Consider the following 13,850-nt stretch of genomic DNA (forward strand, 5'->3'; position numbering starts at 1 on the left):
GATAGAGGTGGACAGAGGGATTGCTACTCTTATAGGTTATTAGTGCAAACCACATAAATTGATCTATCAACTAACCTATATTATGTAGGGGGGAAGTAAACTATGTCCGCCAATTTAATTAGAAAACTGTCGTGATATGTTTGGTTGATATAAGCTTTGAATTTTTTTACCTAATTTATTGTTTGATGCTAAGAAATGTTTAGATATGAAATTTAGTTTCAGTTCCATATTCTCACATGTAAATGTTTAAATTCTATATCGAAAGTAAATATTTGGAAATTTAAACATGTGATAGACATCTTCCTTACCTTCTCCTACAAACTACTCACTCTGTCTTTTTACATATGAGGTGTATTTTTTATTAGGTTGTCCCACTATTGACACATTATCTTTTATGACAAAAAGTAACAATTTATTTCTCTCTTACTTTATCTTTTCTTTTACTCGTTCTCTCAACTTTTTTTGTCCGCTCATAAAGACCTATGCCCAAAAAAAAATGTCTCAGATAAAAACAATCCTCTCGGTTCTCTCAAACAAATTTATGTTTTAGCTTTTTAAATTTTTTATACTAGTATAGTTTTATTTAGGCCTGCAAATTCGAGTACCCGAACTCGAAATCTAAAAAATATCATACCCAATACATGACCCGTATGTGAATTCGGTACCCTAATACCCGATGCAGGTACCCGAACCCAACTAATCGGGTACCCATAAACCCATATTTCAAATTTATTCTTCCATATAAATTATATTGTGATGAGAATAGAAATTAATAAAAATAACACAAATACTACTATTTATTGACTGTTATTTGAAGTCTAAACTTCAATTTTAAATTTCTAATGTTTTAGTTTTCTCTATATAAAATAGACGTTAGACAAATAGACACTACTTAATTTTAAAATAAAGAAATTTTTGGCATAAATTGAAACATAAAAGAGATTAAAATATTTTTTTAAAACATTAAATGAACATGTAAATAAAATGGAGAAAGCATAACTATATATTTTCGAGATAATAGAACATGTAAATAAAATGGAGAAAAGCATAACTATCAAGTAAGAACATAAATAATGCAACATGAATATAACACGAATGTAAAGAAGTATTAAAGTCGAGATAATAGAACAATAAAATGTCAAAACAGCATATACTAAATAACAATAGTTATCACAAATACATAATTAATCGGGTATTAGTCGGATACCCTAATACGGGTTTCGGGTACCCTAAATCTGAAAAATTCTAACATTAACCACCCAAACCCGTACCCGAACCCATAATTTCGGGTTTCAGGTACCCAAAACCCGTCGGGTATTGGGTCGGGGTCCGGTATACCCGAAACCTGCTGATTAAATTTGCAGGCCTAGTTTTATTAATATTTTAAATTGTATACTACTAGTAATAAAAATTATCATTTTTTTGGAATTAAAATTATTTTGTATAAATAGAAAGATTTTTTGATGTTTTGTTATTTGAGCGAACAAAATGTAGCTATTCAATTTTAATTAATCAAATAAGGGATGTTATGACTGCACGACATACCACACACTATTAGTGAAAATTCTAACCAATTTAATCAACTCAATATTAATCTTCTTGCAAATCTATGTGACTATACTTTTCCTACGATTTTTCTTGTAATTGAGTTGCATTATAGTCGCATTGATTTGCAATTAATAAATTTTTACTTTAGTTCTATTCACTATTTGAAAGAGCATTAAATAATGCATCAATCATACTTGATAAATATTTCATCAACATTATGATAATATAAAATCACAAATTTTCATCTTTTAAGGCAAATATGTAGATATCCCATTTTGTTTGGGATCAACTTGTATCATTGAATAAATTTTCTAGTACTTTGACTACTCAGGGCAGACATGGTAGAAGCTAGAGGTATAGATAGATAAATCCTTGAAAAATAATTTCTGACTCAGAACGGACATTGAGTTTCAAAAGATAAATATCACAAAAATCGTGCTATTAAATCAATTTTAGAACAACTTTCTCACTTTTTGATCCCATAATTTTTGTCCTAATATGAAAACTCAAAATATAAATAAATTCTACCAATATCAAATCAAATCAAAACATTCGGATGATAAAGTTAGCAAAGTATAAACACCAAAAATTACTCTCCACTAGCACAAAAAAGAGGAATTATATGGAAACAATTTCGTACACAATTGTTTTGGGGTCAAATAATAATTACTGAAATTTACCTAGATTGACTTAATACTCCATTACCCAATTGAATTATGGTAATCTACGGATCCACCGTATCATTGCTCGAAGAAACAGTAGAGAGAGAAATAGTAGAGAGAGAAATAGTAGATCGTTAGCGAAATCCGAAGAAATTAAGAGGGTGAGTAGTGCTAGTGCATGCATTTTGTGCATCTCATTCTCTTCCGGTCTTCCCCTTTTGCATGCACACGCCCTTCTCTCTCTCTCTCTCTCTCTAAATATATATGTACATGTATGATGCATCTATACAAGCGCGTAGTGCAAACACATATCGCCGCCTATTTTATTAGATTTTAATTCAATATTATCTCTGCCTGATTACCCTCTGCCGCCGCCTCTTGCTTTTACTATGTTTTTCTGTTTAATCCCCTCTCAAAATCTTGTGTTATAGCCCCACTTTTAAAATCAGAGATTTGGAGTTATTTCTGTGGGGAATTGGTCAGTTTGATTGAAGATGTTCGCATGCGGACGTTGGGTTTGATAGATTTGAATAGGGTGAGTTCAAACTTGAAAGATGAACGAAGTCGATTATTGTTCTGTTTCTGATGTATGAAATGTTGTTTTTTCTTGGCTTTCTTAATACGTTAGTTGATGAATTGTGGGTTTGTTGTCCGGGTTGACTGAATTCCCTTTCCTTGCTGATTTAGGGTTTTGATCTTGAGTTGCTCTGATTGGGGTTTAGGATTTGAATTTCGGAGGAATGGGGTCAATTTGTGTGAGCTAGCGTCGTCTGAGTGGAGGAAAGGTTGGACCTTGAAATCAGGTGGATTTGCTACTCTGTGTTACAGATGCGGGTAAATTTCTCCATATTTTTTTGACATTGCTTCCCATTTGTTGATTTTCCGATTGATTTGGGAATTGCAATTTGGTTATGGGGATTTTACTATATTTAGGATATTTGGTTGTACATTTCTGTAATGTGATGGTGCCACATACTCTCTATTATTTAGTGCTTGAATGTAGGAAAATTCATCCATGATCACCGTTGAATATGATGACTCAAGTCAAAAGGTGTTACAATGCATATTTCATGTATGTTCGTCGACACTTTAAGGATGTGATGGTGATTTCTTCTGTTAAAGATGTGCAACGCTAATGGCATAATAATTCTTCTAACACATACAGCATTTCTCAAGCACTGAAAAGCCTATTGCTTTTTCTTGCAAATATTAGGGAGCACATTAAGCACCATACTTCATTTATCTCGGACAACATCTGCTCTGTTTAGCTGATGCATTGATTATTTTAGTTGAATATTCTTCATTGGCCCGTATATTACTTCTGTTCTTGGTTAATATTTTCTTGGTTAAAATATTACATATGGAGTATTTTGCATGAGAGGATACTGGTAAATAGTACTATATGTTTCTTCATATACTAATTTATTTGGAAATTGAACTTAATTGGAAGTTTCTTCCACTGTTTTTTTTTCTGATATGTGCATGCATCTTCTTTCCACTGATCTTTTCTCACTTCACGGTTTGCATGGTGTGAATGTGGATTTCAAATCTGCCTATGAAAATTTGGTTTTCTGTGAAACATTCCACTTGGAGGAATCTGGTTGGAGGGAGTGTCGGATATGTGGGAAGGTAAAACAATTTTGCATTGTCATCTTTTATTCGTCATATTTTTCAAGTTTGTCTGACCATTATTATATGTTATTGACAGCAAATCCACTGTGGGTGCATTGCTTCAAGATATGTACATGAATACATGGATTTTGGAGGTGTTGGGTGCATAACCTGTATAAAGCGTTTGGAAATTCTGCCTGAACAATCACTTCAGGTTATTGGCCACTATGGGTTGCTATTTACAAGAACTGGATCACGAATGCATCAGTCTAGTAATGGTATTGGATGCTAACTGCTAGAAACTTGACTGACTTTGAAGCAATCTTCTAGGAACTATAGTAATGAGTTTTACATTCTGTTTGTGAATGATTATTCTCAATTCCCTCTATCCGTTTTATCGCTCACTTTCCTCGTCTGGTGAGATAGACCACTCGAAGCTTGTTTTCTTGTGTATGAGCATTTCTGCCTGTCAAATATTAGATGTTTCTTTATATTTTCTTGTTTTTTTTTTGGTTTGCTATTTCCTTAAAATCCAAGGATTTGCATCTTGATGATTGAATTTTCATCTTGAGATAGACCACTTGAATTTTATATTTTGTATATGAGTACTGGTGATTTATCATTTATTAGTTGCTTGTTACATCTTGTTTATTTGGTTTTCAGATTCTCATACTTGAATATTTTGCAGATTCCTAGTAATGTGTCTAATGGCACAGTTCCTACAAATGGGATTAAGGATGTTCATCCTGTAATTGTTGATAATCGAATTGATGACAAGTTTAGCAGTCGGAGGCTACTGCAGTTGACAAAGGTTATAGGCGCAATTGATGGTTGTTCAGGTGTTGGGCAACTTACACATGACGATCCCTTGCTTAAAAATAGGCAAAGCAGCAAGTTCATTCCAAATCTCACTCAACAAAATTCGCAATCTACATTCTTCAAGACAGATAATAGCAAGCCAAGAGAAGGGGTTCAGAATATCTATGAACCTGCATCTCAGCCATCTCTTAATTTCTCATTGACGACACCTTCAAGTAGTTCGGCCTTTCCTGCTGGGATTGCTGAAGGAAGCGAACAGTGCAAAGGTTCTTTACGTGAAGCACTCAATATTCTACTAAAACCTCCCAAACCTAGCCCCACTGTTGGGTCCGAAATGAATAAAGGAACTGTTCACGAGCACGTGTTGCTAGGACTCCTGCTGAAGGGCAAGGTCGTAATCAGTTGCTTCCTCGGTATTGGCCAAGGATCACCAACCATGAACTGCAGCAATTATCTGGAGAGTATCCACATGTGTTCTTATGCCATTTAAACTTTATGATTGTCCACCCGTTTTAGATGTCTTGATATATATCTGCAGTGTTTCCTTGACCAGTCTCTAGTTGAAAATCCAATATAATACCATTGTTTGAGAAAGTTCTGAGTGCCAGTGATGCTGGGCGAATTGGTCGCCTGGTCCTTCCTAAAGCTTGTGCTGAAGTACGCCCTTAATTTGCTTTTGCAAAAATGTATATTAGAAACAGGTTGACCTAAAGTTGGGGACCTCAATAACATTGAAGTTATATGATTTTTCAGGCATTTTCCCCCTTGATTAATCAGTCAGAAGGTATACCAATATTGATTCAAGACATGACGGGGAAAGAGTGGACTTTCCAATTCAGATTTTGGCCTAATAATAACAGCAGAATGTATGTATTGGAAGGTGTAACCCCTTGCATCCTAAATATGCAAGTACAAGCTGGTGACACAGGTATATGCTTTGTTAATTCAAAGTCTCATATGATTGTGACAGTTGATCTTTTACTATGTTCTTTGTTCTTACTATCTTGAACTCTTACATTCAAATGCTCTATAAGATTTGCCGTATCAATAAATATTTCTTCCTACTTCAAATGTTACTATTTCAAATTTCTTAGCATTTTTTCTTCTTTCATCCTTCCTTTTTTTCAAATACTTTTGCCTTTTCTTATCCCAATGGCATCATCTTCCTTATTTATTTAGAATATCATTTGTGATAAATAATAAATGTAATAAAAGTATAAGCCCAAACCATTTAGAATGTTGAATGGTTCTTTTTATGAAATACTGTACTAATAAATAGAAACTGTTCTATATATTTAAATAAATATTCTTATTTCATCTATTTGTAATTTGCATCTTAGCTGAGTGTTGAAAACCCACTTGTCCAGCATTATGTACTCCATAAAAACTAACTTCCCTTCTCTTGCATGCTTCTTTTTTACTATTGACATTTAGTCACATAGAACCTGGCGGTAAATTTGTCATAGGCTGCCGAAAAGCAATAAACAATGGTGATACTCAGGTCATCAGTTTTACGCATTACCTTCTTTTCCTCTACATTTCTCAATCATAATAAGCAGCTCATAGATGTTACTTTTGGCAAATAAGTAGGACTCCCAAACTCTCGCCTCAACCAGTGGTGATTCTCCCGGGGGAACATCATTTTCTGGCACTAATGGCAATCTGCTTTCGGTATGTGCTATTTGCAATCACTTGATACATTTTGGTGCATATTCTAATTGAGATACCTTGCCAAATAATGTCAAGAATGGAGGTAAAACTTCTGGTGATTCACTCCAGCAGTCCATATCGGAGAAGAAGACGGCGAAGAACATTAAAAATAAGAGACTTCTCATGCATACTGATGATGCCACGGAGCTGAGAATAACTTGGGAAGAGGCACAAGAGTTTCTTCGCCCATTTCCAACTGCTGAACCAACTATTGTCGTAGTCGAGGACCATGAATTTGAAGAATTTGAAGTAAGTTTCAACTAGCATCCTTCTCTTCTTTGAAATGTTGTTCTCATTCACCACAAACACACACACAGTAAATGCCACTATTAGTATTCTTTTCTGATTATTGATACTCTTGTGCAATTATGATTTGTTTGTTTAGGAACCTCCAATTTTTGGAAAGAGGACATTTTACACTTCCGGACCATCTGAGTAAGTATCACTGAATTTTGATCTCCCATAACTTATCAACAAACCTGAGATAACTGAACTTGGATAGATTCTACTTGAGTTTCTTGGGGATTCTATCTCCCTTTTGTTTTCATTATCCGGCCTCTAGAATGTGGCAAGAATTGTTGCAGGTTAGAAGCTGAATTGTGAAATGATGAAGAATCTTTCTACAATGTTGGCTCGTCCTCAATGTTCTTGTTGATTTTTTCCCACTTAATTTCTTTTCAAGCTTGTTTCATTTTTGCCTTGGTTTTTTTAGTGAAGATGATAATAATTGATATTATGTAGAAATATTATTGATATTTTATCTAAGGTAGTAATATTTAATGAGTTCTATTCTGTCTGTTTTATTAGTGAATCAAAGTAAATGGATAACTTTTTACATAATATGTTGCTTACTACAAATGAGTTAATTGAATAGTTGACGTGCCAGTTTTACATAGTTAAGATACATGATAATTTAGGCCTCAATGGGTTCAAATTGATGATCCTTATGGGTTGTGATTTGTGAAATGCTCATTTTTTTTGTTTTCTCCGGCCATCCTCCAAATATAGAACCAAACACAGCTTACACATTCTTCAGTCTCTCCACTCAAAACAATTTTCTCGTCCATTGTTACACATATCAGCTGGAAAGACACCCCTGAATCATAATGAACGCAGATATTTCTCTATACACATTTCAGGAAGATCAGCAATGATTGCTTTAAGTGGTTTGGATGTTATATAGGGCTTTGCATGTATGATTAACTGCATGTTAGTTTGATTTTGGACCACATCATGCTTAATTTTAAGTAATCTTCTTAGGGAGCAGGGCCAACTGGCTCAGTGCGACAGTTGCTTGAAATGGCGAAAATTGCCTGTGCATGCTCTTCTTTCTGCTAAGTGGACATGCTCGGAGAATATATGGGATTTAAAAAGGTTAGCCACATCAAAATAGTTTAGAGCTTGTTTATCTGGAAACTATAGAACACATCTTAGAACTCCCATTTCCTTCATCATTTTGTTTATAAAAGTAAAATTCTCCACTTTTACATTTCATTTGACATCTAAGGAAAAAATTCTCAGTTTTTAACTAAAAATGTTTTTCTCTCCCGACATGTTTACTGGACATGATTTGACATTAAGGTAAATGTTTTCTCTCCTTTAAACCAAATGAGGATTTTCACTGCTACACAATCTCTCAAGAAATCAGTTCTCCAAAAATATGAACTAACTCTCTCTTGGTTTCCTGATACTGGGAATTCTATACTAAGTGAAGAATTAGTGGCATAATTTTACTTACTCTCTGCTCTGTTTTACTTAAATAGAAAAGAATACATTTGATCCACTATTAGTTTAGACACCATAAATATAATAACAAAATACAATAAATAAAAATGTAATCCAACTTTGTCTAACGCACCTGCATTGGGTGTCACACCCAAATGGAAAACAATCTAGAATTTCTTCAACAGAGTAATCTGGTTGATGCTGGACTCTCTTCTAACATCAATCTCGTGTATTGTAACATGAGATCTCCTTATGCTGAACTCCCCCTGCTTACACGTTGGGCTCCTCATATTATCGTTTTTTCTTTTCTTTACTCCGTTCATTGTAATGTGGGATCTCCTAATGTCTGGACTCCCCTCTTCCACAAATGTTCTCTTCCAAAGTTATGTTACATTCTAGATCACATAAAATATGAACCGACTGACCCAAACAATGAATACACTCTAGTCAGAGTATCACATCACAATGACCCTGAGTCAATACTAACACTAACAAAGAAAATCTAGATCAGTTCGGTGAGCTATGATCCCAATAATCTAGAGTCGTGGCCCATGAAATTATTTATTCGTATATATTCTGACCTTGGCTCCAATTTCTTTCAAATGGTGTAAGATAGAACCCAAACTTGTGGTGTTCTTTATGGTATATCTCAGCATAATATTAAAGTACAATCTTGAGCGATGGAATAATCTATTGCAGAATCAAGGCAACTACCTGGACATGCAGGATAGAGCACCATCCAGAAAATTTGCACAAGTAATATGTTGTAGTAGCTATTGTAGATAGAGGATGTGTTTTCCTTTTCTGTCATGCAATTGTGAACTTCTCTGTAGGTTCTTGTAAGTTCATGGAGACCACAGTGGCATGGTTTACATGGATAAATTAAGTAGGCGTATATATTTTCGGCGTTATCTGTCCTGTGTTCAGATAATTCTTCCCTCCTATAAGAGTTGCCAAAGAAATGGAATTGTTTGCTTATGGTTTTCTTTTATGGTGATCTGTTCCAGGTCTTCATGTCCTGCTCCAGAGGAGATACGACCCATAGATCTGGAACCTTTTGTTCCTAGTTGCAAAGGTATGAACACTGCTCTCTCATCTGTGCGCTTTTACATAGTTACCTAAAAAGTGATGCTACCAAGTTCTAATGTGCTTGCTTGCCGCCTTTATCGATGTGTGTGTACTTTCTTAATGTCTGCATGTGTTGCAAGGGCAATTTGTAGCTTTTCCCCTTACAGTTCTAATTTGTTGCAGTCTTGCCTGATTATAATCATGGCAGTGGCACATAATTTGTTTTCATGTCAAGTTGTCGGGAGCTCCTTTCTATAATATATAGATTTAGTCGAGGAGACTTACTGAATCCCCAGCTATTCTTGTAAACGTTCTTCTAGAGTGCTGAGATCCACCTAACATCATTAGACATCCTTCCTAAGTTCCTAAACCAGTGCTTGTTATGTATATGTGATTGATAAGACTACAGTAGGCTAGAACAGGAATCCAAATGGCCTCAGTGCTGTTTGACATTTTCATCAATGGCAACTGACGTGTCGATCTCATGCTGTTGAATACACCCACTATTTCGTATCTGCATAGTTCCCCAAGAGTATCACGTTTCTGCTTGTTTTGATTTTGACTGAAGTGGCTTAGCATTTATTTCTGTTAAAGACATGTTCACATCAATGAAAACCTGATGATACTTCTGAAAGAATTGAAATGTTTTATCCGATTCCACCAGTTTTTTTGAGAATTTTCTTATGGTGGAACATATCTTCTGACATATTGAGGAATGAGGATTTGAATAAAATATATTTGGAAACTGTTTCTATTCTACCAGTCATCGTTATTTGCCAGATTGGTCTATTGATTATACAGCTTCTTGAATTTTAAGCGCTTTAGCTCTTCCGTATCTTCATAAATAGCGTAAAGTTAGTTCGGTGTCTGTACTGCGTTTATCCACAGGATAGAAAATCTCAATATGCGTCAGTCAGAATGTTTCTATCTCTTGTCGTGGAGTCGGCCTTCTGGCTTATATGCATTGGCAACTGCTGCAGTTCTAGGACACAACATAAGCGACATAGCTGAGTGTTCGGTGGGAGCTACCACTAGGCACCCTCGCCATCGTCCGGGCTGCACTTGCATTGTGTGCATTCAACCCTCCTAGCGGAAAGGGGAAGCACGATCCTACGTGCAAGTGCAACGTCTGTCTGACAGTAAGACGCCGCTTCGAGACACTGACGATGCGCAAGAAAAAAGAGGCAGTTGGATCGTGAAGCTGAAGTGGCCCAAGCCAAGGATAGGGCTTCCGTTAAGATTGAGCCAGCGAGGGAAGACATATCCGGAGACACGAAGGCAAACACAGTGGGGATGGAAGCGGACATGGAAGAAGCAAGCAAAGGGCAGTTGGACCTCAACTGCGATCCTCACCGTGAAGACAAGATGCTTGCACAGACTGCCGGAATGAGCCTGACGACACTGATGAATGCGGTCACTGTACCGTTGGATATGTATCTCGAGCCTACTGGCGCTCAGAAGCAAGAAAATATCACCTTCGTCTATGCAGATACGGAAGGGACACAACAACAGTAAGGAGTCACGTTATATTATTACTACTATTAGTGGTTATGAAAAAATTTGAAAACCACAAAATTTTGTGTTTTTGGATTACATGCATGTTTGAAAACCACATAGTTAAGTTTTTCAGGTCACATTTGTTCATTTTAATCCATATATAGTGAATTAGTGATATTGCCAATTTGAGAGATATTTGGGTGATCAACCTTCAAAAAAAAAAATAACTTCCAAAGTTGAGAGACAAATTTGTCATTTTAATCTATACGTACATATATAACCATGATGAATTTTTGTACTACTATGTTATATTATTGTTGTGCTAATAGTGAAATGTAGGGTCCAAAGTTTGGAAGCGATTAAAACAAGTTTTACGCGCAGAAATTAAGATATTTAGGTATGGTGGAATTGTAGTTGAGTAAAACCATTCTAAAATTTTATTAAATTGAAATTATATGGTACGGCAACTATAATAAAGACAATAAAATAGTTGAGGCCGGCCGGACTTTGTTTTTTGAGATTTAGTTTAGTTTATATTTTGCTTGTTGCGATGATAGCGATCTTCTTTCTGTCTTATGAGTTATGACTAGTTTGTCTGTCATTCTTATTCCTTCCCAGCAATATTACGACGGAGTCCAATTAATTCGTTTCCGACCAAATAATCTACCATATCCATATATGTTCGGTTTGTATAAATGGTTTTTTTATACTTTAAAAGATGATTAATAAAGGTTCCTTATCTATCCTTAGATAACTTGAACTGAAGAAAGATTGTCTTACCAATTAAATTGTGCTTTATCGTCCATAATCTATCAATTGTTGAGGGTAGGACAATTGCCTAACACGTGGCTTATAACAAAATGAGTAACATACTAACATGTCCTCTTAGAAATGAGAGTTTTTTTAGGCTAATGTTCGAATCATACTATCGTCTGTATAGGACTGTGGGTATTGAGAAAAAAAATGTAGGATCATTAGGGGAATTTGGGATGTAAGAGGGTACATTAAATTAAACGTACAATGATGGGAACATAAAAGAAATAGTATTATCACTTGACAAGCACAAAGCAAACAAAAAACACATAACCAATGCAAGCATTGGGCCTGCCCCCATTTATCTATCTACTTTTGATTTGAATTACCTTCCAAAAAAGCCTGCGTTACTATCAATTAAATAAAGTTTACCGGCCTAGCATCTTCACTCACTCCCCTTGGATAATACCTAAACCATAAAATCCCATTTGAACCAACCATAGTTTACTCTGTAATTAAAATCTAGGTAGTAGGAGATGGGAGATAGGGGAATAACACTAGCAAAGGCGAAGAAGGAGCTAGAAGACTTATACCTAGGCGTCCCAGATGAGTCCGTGAACCTCACTTTTCAAGACTTTGCTCAAGTGAGGCACAACCAAAACCAAAACCAAAACCAAAACAATGCTGAAATCAAGAAACTATCTCCCTCTTCAGCCATGTCACCCATCGCCGAGAAATCGAAATCTCCTCTCTCATCTCCCTTGCCCAAGCTTCCTAGCCTCGACTTTAGCAAGGGCTTTCCCAGCCCTCACCACCATCACCATCACCATCTGGATATGGATCAAAGAAGCATGATGTATGATGACATGAGCGTCGCTAATTATGGAGTGGAGAGAGGAGGGAGGCGCCGCCCCGGGATCCCCCACTCCAATATCTGCGCCCTTTGCTGTAACTACATATACATCTGCCGTCATCGTTGCCTCGTATGTCATGTCATGTCATGTCATGTCATGTTATGTTATGTTATGTTGTCTATCTCTATATACACCCCATATTTTAATTAGCTAAATTTTAATTAGATTTAATTTGGCAGGTTTGTGGAAGAGTTTATTGTAGGCAGTGTGTGAACACTGGGATGGGGGACATGACAGAAGGTAGAAAGTGCACTGACTGTTTGGGGAGGAGATTCAGCCAAAGGTTTCCTATATTTAATATGTAATACTATATTACTGCCGTCCATAAAAAATAGTCTTGACAGTGAAAAATAATGCAGGTACATACATAGGGCGGGTAACATAGGGTGGTGCATGGTGTACCCATCGGTGATGAAGCAGCAGGAGCTCAAGTGGGCGGAGAGAGGGCCCCGGAGGAGCGGCGACAACATGAGAAGGCGCAGCCCCGTCCCATCCGGAACGCCGTCCAGGCACCATACTAGTAACCCTCCTTCCTTCGTCATGAACTCCCCCATGGCCATTAATCACCACCCTATGCCCTTTTAGCTCTTGCTTCATTTTCTTCATCCTTTTCATTTTGGACTTTGTTTGGTGTTTCTCTTTGTTATGTATTTAAGATCAACCAATTATATTCATATATATTATTTTATTGTTGCATATTTTGTGATATTGATTGGAATTTTATAAACTTTGTGAATTTTCCACGATATAAATATAGTTCAATAAACAAGATAATTACATCGAGAATTATACTCCAACTGTGCGAACGGTCAAAGCTATGAGCTATCTCATTTCAGCAGTCACAGCTTCATTTTAATCCACAATATTTTGCTTCATGCCTGCTAAGTACACAAACCTTTTCATCAGTTGCATTTAAAATCTGCTAAAATTATTAAGCTTTAGAATTTCTTGTTGATTGAGCCATTGTTTTTATAAAAAAAATGGACTTTTACGGACTCCTCATGAGAGGCTATTTTGTAAATAGGTCCGTGTTTATTTGAAAATTGGACTAACAATTCAATTAAAATTTTGATATACTAAAATTCAAATTATGAAATTGAGAGATTTAAAATTGAATTGAATTCAAAATTGAAAATTTTAATTTTATTTATATATTCAGTTTTGTGGTATCAAAAGGAGCCATATACTATTAGGTCATCCTCAACTTCTCTTATCCATATCTTTCTTCCATTATTCATGAACTCGCAAAGGGGCGAGTGAGCTTCACCGCCCTATAGGAATGTGTCATTTAGATGAGATGGCTCGCATCTTTCTCTCTTGAAGGAAACACTCCACGGGACGAGACATGATTTTTCATCCGCGACGCCATCCGTCATCGTTGCGAGACGAGCTCGAGACAACGATGAGCTGCGTTATGAATGCCCTTAAATAAAATAGTTACTGTGCAAAATGACAAAAGCAGAAATTATAAATTTTATTTCTATAAAATTACTACTGCAGTATATATTAAGAAAAAAAGAAAAATAAAAAAAAGAGAAATAAA

General features: G+C 35.8%; 1 protein-coding gene and 1 pseudogene across 1 annotated transcript; both read left to right on the top strand.

The window, feature by feature from the left end:
• Positions 1-2,401: 2,401 nt before the first annotated feature.
• Positions 2,402-10,824, top strand: LOC121744046 (annotated as a pseudogene).
• An 836-nt stretch (positions 10,825-11,660) lies between these two features.
• Positions 11,661-12,963, top strand: LOC121744162. The gene is made up of 3 exons (XM_042137612.1): positions 11,661-12,376; positions 12,487-12,590; positions 12,667-12,963. Exons 1-3 carry the CDS (start codon positions 11,930-11,932, stop codon positions 12,890-12,892), a joined length of 777 nt encoding a protein of 258 aa, XP_041993546.1. The 5' UTR covers positions 11,661-11,929; the 3' UTR covers positions 12,893-12,963.
• Positions 12,964-13,850: the final 887 nt, after the last annotated feature.

This window comes from Salvia splendens, chromosome 8, assembly GCF_004379255.2.
Source record: "Salvia splendens isolate huo1 chromosome 8, SspV2, whole genome shotgun sequence".
In the NCBI taxonomy this organism is placed as follows: Eukaryota; Viridiplantae; Streptophyta; class Magnoliopsida; order Lamiales; family Lamiaceae; genus Salvia; species Salvia splendens.